Source organism: Ictidomys tridecemlineatus, chromosome 8 (genome assembly GCF_052094955.1).
Source record: "Ictidomys tridecemlineatus isolate mIctTri1 chromosome 8, mIctTri1.hap1, whole genome shotgun sequence".
Classification (NCBI taxonomy): Eukaryota; Metazoa; Chordata; class Mammalia; order Rodentia; family Sciuridae; genus Ictidomys; species Ictidomys tridecemlineatus.
This window is the reverse complement of record NC_135484.1, coordinates 21,360,581-21,373,000: the sequence shown is the minus strand read 5'-3', so window position 1 is coordinate 21,373,000 and position 12,420 is coordinate 21,360,581. Positions and strand designations below refer to the sequence as shown.

The 12,420-nt window shown below is 40.1% G+C and overlaps 1 protein-coding gene across 3 annotated transcripts in view; it reads left to right on the top strand.

Moving 5' to 3' along the window:
* Positions 1-11,787, top strand: part of Stx11 (syntaxin 11) — a 38,645-nt gene extending 26,858 nt beyond the window's left edge. For all 3 annotated transcript variants that reach the window (XM_078018972.1, XM_078018970.1, XM_078018971.1), the window contains exon 2: positions 9,184-11,787. In XM_078018972.1, coding sequence (XP_077875098.1) covers positions 9,189-10,052 — 864 coding nt within the window. In that variant the 5' untranslated portion in view covers positions 9,184-9,188 and the 3' untranslated portion in view covers positions 10,053-11,787. The remainder of the gene's footprint in view (positions 1-9,183) is intronic.
* Positions 11,788-12,420: the final 633 nt, after the last annotated feature.

The following is a 12,420-nucleotide window of genomic DNA, read 5'->3' as shown; positions in this document are numbered from 1 at the left end:
GACCACAAAGAGCCACACAGGTTGTGATCTCTTCAATGAGGGAAAGGCTGGTGATTCATACCATGTTCAGCTCCCCAGGCATATACCCTGATCCAGGGTTCAGCCACCCAGAAAAAGGGGTATTCTTGTCATTTTCACAGGAATACTATCAAAGCCCTACACACAAAGGTCTGCAGAGGCCCCTATGGGTAAGTGGTGGACCTTCTGATTTGTAATCATCATTCCCTTTTAATAATACCTGAAAATTGGTATAAAATAAGGACCTATGAGATACATATCATGGAATCTGAAAATCAGAACATGAACAGTATTGGGAGATGCTCAATGGAGAATACATCTTGGGGGAAAGACCTTTTCTGCTTCATACATTGCTCAATTCCATATGCAAAGAACACACACGTGTGGATATGTGTGTGTCTAAATGTACACGTTAGCTCCTGTTAAAACTAGAATCCTAAACTTTCAGAACTTAAAGAAAAATAAAACGTAAAATATTTCTTTATCATAAATACAGAAAGAAAGGACTCTACATGCTTTGGGGGGGTTTTGTTTGTTTGTTTTTACTTCCTATAATCGACAAATTGATCTCTGAAACATACCTCCCATCATTTGATGTGTGCCTTGCTGAGCTTTGCATCATATATCCACATGTCTGAGGTTTCTCACTACTATAAAATACTTCAACACATTGCTGTGGAACAGGGAAAACATTTATTTCTTAGTATTAGGTAAATTTTACTTAATGTGTGTATTAATTTATTAGGTGTATTAGTCAGCTTTTTCACCGCTGAGACAAAAGGAAGGACCCAACCAGAACAAGTGTTGAGGAAAGATTTATTTGAGGGCTCACGGTTTCAGAGGTCTCCATCCACAGACAGCAGGCTCCACTCCTTGGGCCTGGAGGTGAGGCAGAACATCATAGCAGCAGAGTATAGCAGAGGGAAGCAGCTCACGTGATGATCAGAAAGCAGACAGAGTCCACTCACCAGACCCAAATATATACCCCAAGCCACGCCCCAATTCCCACCTCCTCCAGCCACACCCTACTACTTCAGTTACCACTGCTAATCTCTATCAGAGGATTAATTCACTGATTGGGTTAAGACTCTCACAACTACAACCACCACCACCACCACCACCACCACCACCCCCCCACCCCCCGCCCAATCACTTCTCCTCTGAACCTTCTTACATTGTCTCACGTGTGAGATTTTAGGGAACACCTCACTTCCAGACTCTAACACTAGGGCTACCATAACAAATCACTACTAGACTGGGTGCTTAAAGAATGAAATTTATTTTCTCATAGTTCAGGAGGCTGGAAATTCAAGATCAAGGTTCTGGCAGGGTTGATTTCTTCTGAGGTCTCTCTCCATGGCTTACAAATAGTCACTTTCCCCTCTGTCTTCACATGGTCCTTCCTCTCTGTATGTGCACATCTGTCCAAATTTTCTCTTCTTATGAGGACATAATCATACTGTATTGGGCCTCAATCACATATGAGGTACCAGTCTTAGGTCTTCTACACATGAATAGGGGTGGATATGGAGTAAAAGGACACATTTTACCATGTAACGATATATGAACAGTCTCCTCCTCCTCCTCCTCCTCCTCCTCCTCCTCCTCCTTTCTCTCTCTCTCTCCCTCCCTCCATCCATCTTTCCCTCCCTCTCGCTCTCTCTCTCTCTCTCTCTTTCATTCTCTCTCTCTCTTCCCTCTTCTCTCCCCCTCACTTCCCATTTTTGTTTTGTCTCCTTCTGCTTTTGGTTCATTTGTTTTGGGCAGTACTGATATCAAACCCAGGGCCTCTGGTACTGTAAGTGATGGTTCATTTGTTTTGGGCAGTACTGATATCAAACCCAGGGCCTCTGGTAGTGTAAGTGATGGCTTGCAGAGCTATAACCCCAGCACTGAGCAATTTTTTTTTTCTTGTTCCTCTAGAGTAAGTAGGCATAAAGTGTCTCTTTTATGATCAGAAATATGAGTGTACATAGTGTTTGTAAGTGGTTTTCTTAGGGATAAATTGGGAACAGTGGCTTTCAGAGTAGGTCTTTGTGGCATCCTGGGTATTTGTTATTTTGTAGTTATCATCCCTATTCATTGATCTTCAAAGGTATGTAGAAACTTGCTTTCTGAATCTTTTCTTCCTGATGTGAAAGAAGATGTCACAACAGAGTTGGAATTTTAGCTCAGTGGTAGAGAGTTTGCCTAGCATGCATGAAGCCCTGGGTTTCATTCCTAGCACTGCTCCCCCCCCCCCAAAAAAAAAAAAAAAAAAAAAACAAGAAAAGATCAAGATTTTATGTGCCAAGCATAGTAGATTCTTCCTGGAAGAATCTAGATCCCAAGATCCTAGGCCAATATATTTAGCTAATGGGGTTTGTCATCCATCATTGTTCACTGTGATGTGGGTAGAGAACATATTCAGACACCATAATGAGTGATAGCAGAGCCCAACCTTCAATTTTGTTCATAGTTCCTTTTGGTCATCATCTGCAATAATTACAAATTTTCACTCAAAAACAAAGAGGTTGGGCTTGGTGTGGTGGTGCACATCTATAATCCCAGCAGCTCGGGAGGCTGAGACACGAGTATCATGAGTTCAAAGCCAGCCTCAGCAACTTAGTGAGACCCTAAGCAACTTAGTGAGACCCTAAGCAACTCAGTGAGATTCTGTCTCTAAATAAAATATAAAAAAGCATTGGAGATCTGGCTCAGAGGTTAAGTACCCCTGGGTTCCATCACTGGTACATAAAAAGGGGTTGGAATAAACTCTCTTTAACATTCTTGGTTACTCTCCCTTTGGGTCTTCAGATTGTCTTCATGACTCACTAGATTGAAAGTGAGCTCTCAATTGACCTTGATTTGTAATCCACCCTCTGTCCAAACCAAGGAGCCAGGAGACAGTTGTTGTGAAAGCCACTGGTTTTTCATAGGAAAGAAAGGCCAGTAGTTCTGCCCCTTTGCTTTCCTATCAATTCTCTGTTCATTAAGATGGGCCCTGGCCTGGGGACTATTAAAGTTCTTCATAAATGCATGACATTTAGGATTAAAGTCTGCCACAGTGGGTATATCTGTGGAATGGCTCACGTGCACATTAGAATCACCTGAGGATCATTCCAGACCTACTGGATCAGAAGGGCTGGTGGCACAAGCTTCTGATGCGTTTGAAGCTCTGAAAGCCACTTAGCTACCATAGTCCCTTTGTCCCTTTGTTTTCTCTTACATAAAATTTTATTGCTCAAAGAAAGGAGGCTTAAGTAATTTTGTCTTCCTTCCCATTGGATCTAGTTTTCAAGACAGCTTATATGTGTCCTTAAGAAGAATACTGGAAAGCACAGACAGATTTAGCAGTTGGCTCTAAATTCTCTTTTGTATTCTTTACCTCCATGTGAATCAAAAGAGGACTTGTTTTAGCAACTTTTTGAAGACAGTTTGCCAAAGTCTATTGTATCGTCTTTTATCACATGAGACATGCAGGCCAATGGATTCGTTTGGGTTTTCTTTGTCATTTACCATATTTCTCTTTTTAGTATCTCAGTACAGAATCAAGCTGCTGGATATGACCATTGTTTTGATATTCTTTTTGTGCCCACTTCTATATTTGGGTATAAGTTTAGCAAGGTGTATATTTCTAACTTTTTGGGAGAGATTTTCAGAAATGTCAGGTGGCTTTTAGTAGCTTTCCTTTTGTTCACTCCCTGGCAAGCAGGAGACCTTCTATGTATGTGAGACCCACTCCCTTGGGGCTGGGTTGAGCTGGGCCAGGAAGGGTGCAGGGGAAGGCAACAGGAAGGCCTCTTCCTGGCCTGCACTTCCCTAGAGGATCTCCATATCCCCTGGCCCTTCCTTTCTCTCTCCTTATAGTCATGGACTTCGGCCTTTAGATGAACCTAAGCTACACCTGATTGAGGACTTAACAGTGGCGGGGTTGTTAGACCCCAAGAAGGAATGATTGACTGCCCTTGAACATCTTCCAAGAATACTTTCTGTATGATTTGAACTGTACTTTGCTCCTTATAATGTGAATGAGATGATTTCCCCACTTAGCTTTTTCATGGATTTAGAAGAGCAGCAGAAAGCACAGGACCTGGCTAGACCAGTAGGATAGCTACAGACAGATCCTCACTGTCCTGGTGTGTAGCACTGGCCCGACACCACCCATTACCTTCCATTGTTGTGCCTTGTAAGCCTTGGCCAGGATGTCAGGAAGGCATCTGTCATCCATTCTTACCTTGTTTGTCAAAATTTCATTCCTTCCATCTGTTGAGTAATAGACTGTATTGGAAGCTAACATAAGCAGATGCATGCAGATCAGCTCCATGCTAGCTAGCCAGTGTTCTTTTCCAGATATCATAGTTGTGGACCCGATTGTAATGTGTAGACCTTAAAGAAGGAGTTAATGATTCAACTTTAAAACAAATAGAACTCCTTGTTTTCTATGGGGTTATCCCTAATTATGAAATCTTTATGGACATAAAAGTTTTGAGAGTATGGAAAAGCACAAGGAAATAATTAAAATCTCTTTTGGAATTTTGTGACACAAAGAAAATTGCAATTAACATTTTGATGTGTATTATTTAACCCTTTATTTCAGAATACATGTGTGGGAGTTCTCCACATTCTCTTCTGATTAATTTCTTTTTCTACCTAAGAGAGTATTTATGCTTCCCATGTCATTAGCTAGCCTTCTAAACTCTGCAATTCATTTAGCAGTCTCATTATTATGCATTGAATCATTTTAATTTCTTTCTTTTTTTTTTTGTGGTGCTTTTTGGTGCTTGGGGTCAAACCCAGGGCCTTGTGAATGCAAGGCAAGTACTCTGCCAACTGAGCTATATTGCAGCCCATTTTTTAAAATCTTTATAAAAGCAACGTGGTGATAAAAATATTTATAGTTATGAACATCACACTTCTTTGCATATAACCTTGGAGTGCATTGCACATAGGTCAAAACAAATGCACACTTTCAAAGCTTTCAGTACATATCGCTAAGCCATCCTCTGGGAAGTTTCTGTCAATTTACCTTCCTGTCAGCAAGCTTTTGAGAGTTCTCAGAATCCTTACCCATTTAAAATATATATTTCTTATTTTAAAAGTTCCTGCTAGGGGGCTGGGGATGTGGCTCAAGCAGTAGCGCGCTCGCCTGGCATGCGTGCGGCCCGGGTTCGATCCTCAGCACCACATACCAACAAAGATGTTGTGTCCGCCGAGAACTGAAAAATAAATGTTAAAAATTCTCTCTCTCTCTCACTCTGTCTCCTCTCTCACTCTCTCTTTAAAAAAAAATTAAAAAAAAAATAAAAAAATGAAAATAAAAGTTCCTGCTAATTTGGTGGGGGAAAAAAGAAAAAGTCTCTCAACTATTTAAGTTGTATTTCCTGTTTAATAGTGAAATTCTTTATGAATGCACTTTTATACATTTGTTAAAGATTATATCAGTCAGGGTTCTCTAGAGGAACAGAATCAACAGGAAATATGATTATAAAAAGAGGCTTATTAGGTTGACTTAGGTGACCAGAAGCTGGATGGTCCACAATGGCTACCTACAGGCTAGCGAGCTGGTAGAACCAATAGCTGCACAATCCAAGAGGCTGAAGCCCCCAAATAAGAGAGATCAAGAGTGCTACCCTAGTTCAATACTGAAGGCTTCTGGAAGCTCCCTCAAGAATCACTGGCAGAGTCCACTTTGGAAAAGTGAGGAAGCAAGAGTCTGATATCCTCAGACAATTGCAGCAGCAATCAAGAACCCCTTCAAGAAGAATTGAGCTATCATCTGCTGTGCTTCCTTGTTCTTCCATTTTTTAATTCCATCCAAGCCACCATCCTATCAGATGGTGCTGTCCACGCTTAGGGAGGGTCTCCACTTCAGTTTATTATGCCACATGCCAGTCATTCCTAGATACAGCCTTATGACATCCCCAGAAGCCTCTTAACCATCAGCATCTCTTAATCCAATCAAGTTGCCAATTCAAATTAACCATTACAAAGATTCTTTTGTGTATGGTGAGGTAGAACTATCCTGGAGTCTGACTGTTCATTTACTGGTGACCTGGGATTAATTCCTGAATCTTCTGATACTAACTATGACCTACTTCATAGTCTGTATGAAGACTGAGGAGGGTATCTCATGAAAAGTACCCAGAAAGTACCAGGCACACAGTAAGCACCCAGTCTGTATCAGCTACTTGTATGATTTCTGTCATTTACATTTCTTCCTAAAATGAGATGTCTTCGCATTGTGTTTGCACAAGTGCTTGGTGTTTTAGGGCTTTTTGTTGTTGTTAGTTTTTAAAAAATAGGTACTCTGTGTTTAAAAAAAACTAGAAGAAAGGATTTTGAAAGCTTTCACCATAAAGAAATACTATTTAGGGCTGGGGATGTGGCTCAAGCGGTAGCGCGCTCGCCTGGCATGCGTGCGGCCTGGGTTCGATCCTCAGCACCACATACCAACAAAGATGTTGTGCCCGCCGAGAACTAAAAAATAAATATTGAAATTCTCTCTCTCTCTCTCTCTCTCTCTCTCTCTCTCTCTCTCTCTACCTCTCTCTCTTTAAAAAAAAGAATTTTTTAAAAAAGAAATGCTATTTAAGGAGATACATATGCTTAAATTGATTAAGCCATTATGTAATGTGTCAATTAAAAATAAATTTAGGGCTGGGATTGTGGCTCAGTGGCATAGTGTTTGCCTCGAATATATGAAGCAATTGGTTTGATCCTCAGCGCCACATAAAAAGAAAGAAAAGAAAGAGAGAGAGAGAAAGAAAGAAAAAGGTAGGTAGGTATTGTGTCCACCTACAACTAAAAGAAATGTTTAGAAAAAAACAAAAACAAATTTAAAAAATAATTTTAATGGGTTAAGCAAACTAACCTACTATCTGCCTAATATTATCAGTTCCCTCTAAATTCTGATTTGCTTAAATTTTGTTCCAAGTACAAAGAAAATTTCATACACACACTCATAACACACACATATGTGTATATATACACACATATAATGGAGTTTTATTCAGTCATAAAGAAAAATGAAATTTTCATTTGCAGGATGGAACTGGAGACCATTATTTTAAGCAAAATAAGCCAAATTCAAAAAGCCAGGGGTCCTATATTCTCTCATATGTGGAAGCTAGAGAGGAAAAAAGAAAAGAAAGGTACAGGGCAGGGATCTCGTGAAGATCAAAAGGAACTCAGTAAAGGAAAGGAACCTGGGATGGGGGGAAGATGGAGAGGGGAGAGGAAGTGCTGGGGAATGATACTGGCCAGACTATATTGTATGCATGTATGAATATGTAACAACAAATCCCATCTTTGTGTATATTTATAATGCAACAATAAAAAATCTAGGAAGAGAAAAGATGTTTTTGTTCCAAGTGAGAAAATATTTTAATATCAAGACATTCAGGTCAGAATAAGGCATAGTTTTGGCCCAGGCTGGGTTTTTTTCCCCTCCTCTCAATCAGACTGAAATGGGAGTTTCTCTCCCCTTTGTTGAGATGGTCTGGTATTGATTTTAGTCACCAGATAGCAGAAATGACATTTTAAGCAGGAAAATGTATTACCTTTAAAATCACTACCATAGAATAACGCTTCTGCTTAATTTATGTAAATAATGATCATGGTAGATGGGAGGCTGTGGTTAATATGTCACGAGTTTCCATTTACCACTAAATCCAGCTTGTCAGCATTCCATTAGTGGTGCTATATAAAATTGATTACCTCAGCTTGAAAGAAGCTTTTAATTTGAGATCAAAATTGCTGATAGATTTTACAGCCATTAAGCACTACTACTTTCCCCCTTTTTTCTGCAAATTATATAGTAAGAGAATCTCTTTAGCCATGATGTCTCACGTATAAGGGCCAAATATCTCCTACTTTGGCATATATACAGGGTACTAAAAATAAAAGTTTGTCACTTCACTAGAAAAATATGCATATAGAGAATATCATTTTTGCCTTGACAAGCAGGGAAATTATCAGAAATTCTGCTTGAGCTGCCAACTTGTTATGTAACAAAAAACCATTAAAAGTAGGCAAATATTGCTGCATGATGTATAAATGAGAGTGGTTATATTATTGCTGTAAGGCTACATATGATTGAAGTTTTCATATAAAAAGTTTTTCTAAAAAACAGTTTTGTTAATGATGTATATCATTAGGGAATTAGGGAATGATATTAGGGTCAGGGGTGAAAAAAATGTCAATTTTTTTTTTTTGATACTCTGTGTGTCTGTGTTGGCCAGGCTGAGCCTAAACTCACTAATCCCACCTCAGCTTTACCAGATGCTGGGACTATGGGTGTTGGCCATTACACCTGGCTTTTTTTGGGGGGTGGGGGGGTGCTGGGGATTGAACCCAGGGTCTTGTGCATGTGAGGCAAGCACTCGACCAACTAAACTATATATCCCCAGCGCACACCTGGCACCTATTTCCAAATTTTGTACTGTACTTTCTTATTAGATTTCATCTGTTTACATTTTTGTTGTTTTACTTCAAGAATGTTTTACTTTCACAATATTTTAAGAGAAAAAAATTTAATCTATGATTTATATGATAACTACTTTAAGAGTTATTCTGTACAGGAAGGAATGCTCACTAATACTAACACAAAATTAGGAACATTTAGTGTTGGTCCCAAGACCTTATAAATTGTTCTTATTCAAAAGTCCCAGGGGGGCTTGGGTGTAGCTCAGTGGCAGAGTGCTTGCATAGCATGCTAGTGGCTCTGGGGGTAAAATAGAAAGAAAGAAAGAGAGAGTGAGCAGGCAGAAGGAAGGAAGGAAGAGGGAAGGACGGAAAGGAGGAAAGGAAGAAAAAAAGGAGGGAGAAATATTCCTATGTTTACAAGACTTTTCATATTTTTTTCTGTATCTGTTTTGATTGCAATGATTGGAAGGCAAGAAAAAGAAATTGTTTCCCAAAGCAATCTAAAATTTTCAATTGCTGATTGAGTTCTGCTGGTCTGTGATATTGAACTGCAGAAGCCTATAGGCTGTAAAAACACAACTGTTCGTGCCTTTGAGTCATATATATTTTTTAATTGTGAGCAAAATGCTAGAGAACATCTAGCTTCTTCGGTGCATTGAATTAGGAGCACTGATCAGAACTTTTCTTTAAGCTTCAAGTCCCCTGAATGCAAATGTTTGACTGTCGCTAGAGGAATTTAACCTCTGCCTCTTTTTGCAGGCAACATGAAGGACCGGCTAGCAGAACTTCTGGAGTTGTCCAAGAGTTATGACCAGCAGTTCCCAGATGGGGATGATGAGTTCGACTTGCCCCGTGAGGACTTCGTGTTTGAGACCGACCACATCCTGGAGTCCTTGTACCGAGACATCCAGGACATTCAGGATGAAAACCAGCTGCTGATGGCCGACGTGAAGCGGCTGGGAAAGCAGAACGTCCGCTTCCTCACGTCGATGCGGCGCCTCAGCAGCATCAAACGCGATACCAACTCCATTGCCAAGGCCATCAAGACTCGGGGCGAGAGCATCCACCGCAAGCTGCGCGCCATTAAGGAGCTGAGCCAGGCCGCCGAGGCCCAGAACGGCGCAAACTCGGCGGTGGCGCGCATCTCGCAGGCGCAGTACAGCGCGCTCACCCGCACCTTCCAGCAGGCCATGCACGAGTACAACCAGGCGGAGATGAAGCAACGCGAAAACTGCAAGATCCGCATCCAGCGCCAGCTGGAGATCATGGGCAAAGACGTCTCGAGCGACCAGATCGAGGACATGTTTGAGCAGGGCAAGTGGGACGTGTTCTCCGAGAACCTGCTGGCTGATGTGAAGGGCGCGCGGGCGGCCCTCAACGAGATCGAAAGCCGCCACCGTGAGCTGCTGCGACTGGAGAACCGCATCCGCGACGTGCATGAGCTCTTCTTGCAGATGGCAGTGTTGGTGGAGGAGCAGGCAGACACGCTGAATGTCATCGAGCTCAATGTGCAGAAGACTCTGGACTACACGGGCGAGGCCAAGGCGCAGGTGCGGAAGACCCTGCAGTACCAGAGGAAGGCCCCCTGCTGGACCATCTGCTGCTGCTGCTGCCCGTGCCTCAACTAGCAGCTGGCCCACACCTCCACCACCCATCCCTAGCCCGAGCCACCCTGGAAAGGACCGTCAGTGGCCAGGTCCTCTGCACTGGGCTGAGAGGCTCCCAAATCCTTAGAAAAGAAGAAACGAGAGGCTCAAGAATTGGAACCCAGCTCTTGCAGAAGGAGATCGCTGATACCTTCCAAGGTTTTTTCGGTAAAGACAGATTACTAGTGAAGTTGTGTGACACTGCATTATTAAATGACACTGCATCTTTCCTCTCCCACCAAAGGTTAAGGAACTGACGTTGGACCTGACCAAAGGGTTGACGTCCAAAGCACGCTTCCTGTTGAAGCTCAAGGAGAAGGTCGATTTTACATCCACTCACAGTATGAACTCATCATCAAAACTTAAGTTCGTTTGTCTTGTCCTGAAAGTGTTGGTTCTGTCCAATTTCCGGTGAAATTGATCTTGGGGAAAAAATGGGCTTTCTGCATTTCATCTGATTTATGATATGTGATTTGGGCCTAGAGGTAGACCTTTCTCCTCACCTCCCCTATCAATAAAACCCACATGGAACGCTTACTATCCCATAACTTTCTCTTTTAATACCTTCCACCACAATAGATTTTGTGATTACTTTTCCGAATAATTTTAAGCACTGAATATTGAAGAAGCACTCAAATAGAAGTATATGTCATATTTTATGTATTTTCACAGATAAGATTTATTTAAAATTTACTTTTTTTACTTGATTGCATATACACAAATGTATGTAAATGTAAAATACTAATATTCACTAACGTGTACATAATGACCAATTGGCTTTATCTTTACTTTTTGTAAATATGTATATAAATATTAAGAAAAACACTTTTCCTGGCTGTTGGTGTTAGTTTGCTTGTTTATCTCCCTCCAATCTGCTTCTTCATAGTCCAATTTGGATCCAAATTATATTTTGAAAAACTCTGCATTGGTTATGTTAGTAAAGACAGGTGTTAAAGGCTGAAAACATATGGAATCAGAGACAATAAAATTATGTTCTTGGAAATAGTACTTTTGTTTTAATGGTAGACCATTCCTTTTGTACATTAAGATGGAGTAATTTGAAATGAAATAATTCTGTTTTTCAAGTAAATTTTAAAACATAAATGTCCATTGTAAACATTTGTATCTTGACCATTTAAATCTCGGCTTACTTTTTCAATTATTTCTAATTTTCTCCCCCACTAGGCTACTTGAGGCTATACCATCTAGATGGATCTCTGAGCACAGGGGGGAAATGATAAACTCAAAGAATTTAGCTACAGGTGTCTTGCTTTCTCTCCTGAGTTACAACAGCTTAGCAAAGTCATCAGGTTTTAGAGATTTGGTTTCATTTACCATGCTTCTAGTGTTTCTTCTGAGTCAACTCTTAACTCTTTTTACCCCTTATTTAATACAGAAGCAATTTTAGTCAGCAGTCATATTTCTCAGGCCCTCCAGAAGACGAGATTTTTTGAAAGAGTAGAATGTGAACTCTTTGGGACTCACTGCCTGACTTGCTTAAGACCAGGTAAGTCTAGCCCTACAACATATTTCATGGTGTAAATATGACAATTGTAGAAACTGGGTCCCACCAAACTTTTCTCAGATTTCTCTCAGTTTCTTTCCAGCTAACTCCAAGGATATGTTTCCCCTTTGACTTAATAATACCCTCCTCCCTAGAGCAAGGGAAAGAGTCTTCATACAATTCCATTGTGGCAGTTTTCACTGTAGACCAAAATATATATATATATATATAAAATAAATGGAGAATTTTATACATATATAAAATAAATGGAGACCTCCAGCCTCTTCCCACTGAACTCATTTGAACCCTAATATACCTAGTCATCATGAGGGAGGCTCTGGGTTCTATCCCCAGTACTGCAAATAAATAAATAAATAAAACTCAAAATTAAAAAATATATAAACCCTAAAATTTTTTTTGCTTAGAATCATCATAAAAGTAAATATGTTAGAGTATTTTATAATTTGTAAATCATGTATTTATATGAATTATCCTAATTCTTATAGTAAACTGGAAAGATGGACTTTTTGAACTACTAAGGGTTTAAGTTATATTTTTAAATATTTGCTGTATACGTCTGTTGTTGTTGTTGTTCACTCCAGACAGGACAAAGTATTCATTACAAAACAATACTAGCAATGGCTTCAGTTTTCATAGAAATAGTTTCACTAATTTTGTCTTTGTTGATACAAATTGATCCAGTGATGACAGAAATGCAGACATTATTTTTCTGAAATTTTAAATGGCACAAGTAATGTCTATAAATAGGCATTTGTAAAAAACAAAAGTAATAGAGTTATCAAGATGGGATTTTAAAAAATGTGCTGGATCATTTAAAGAAAAATA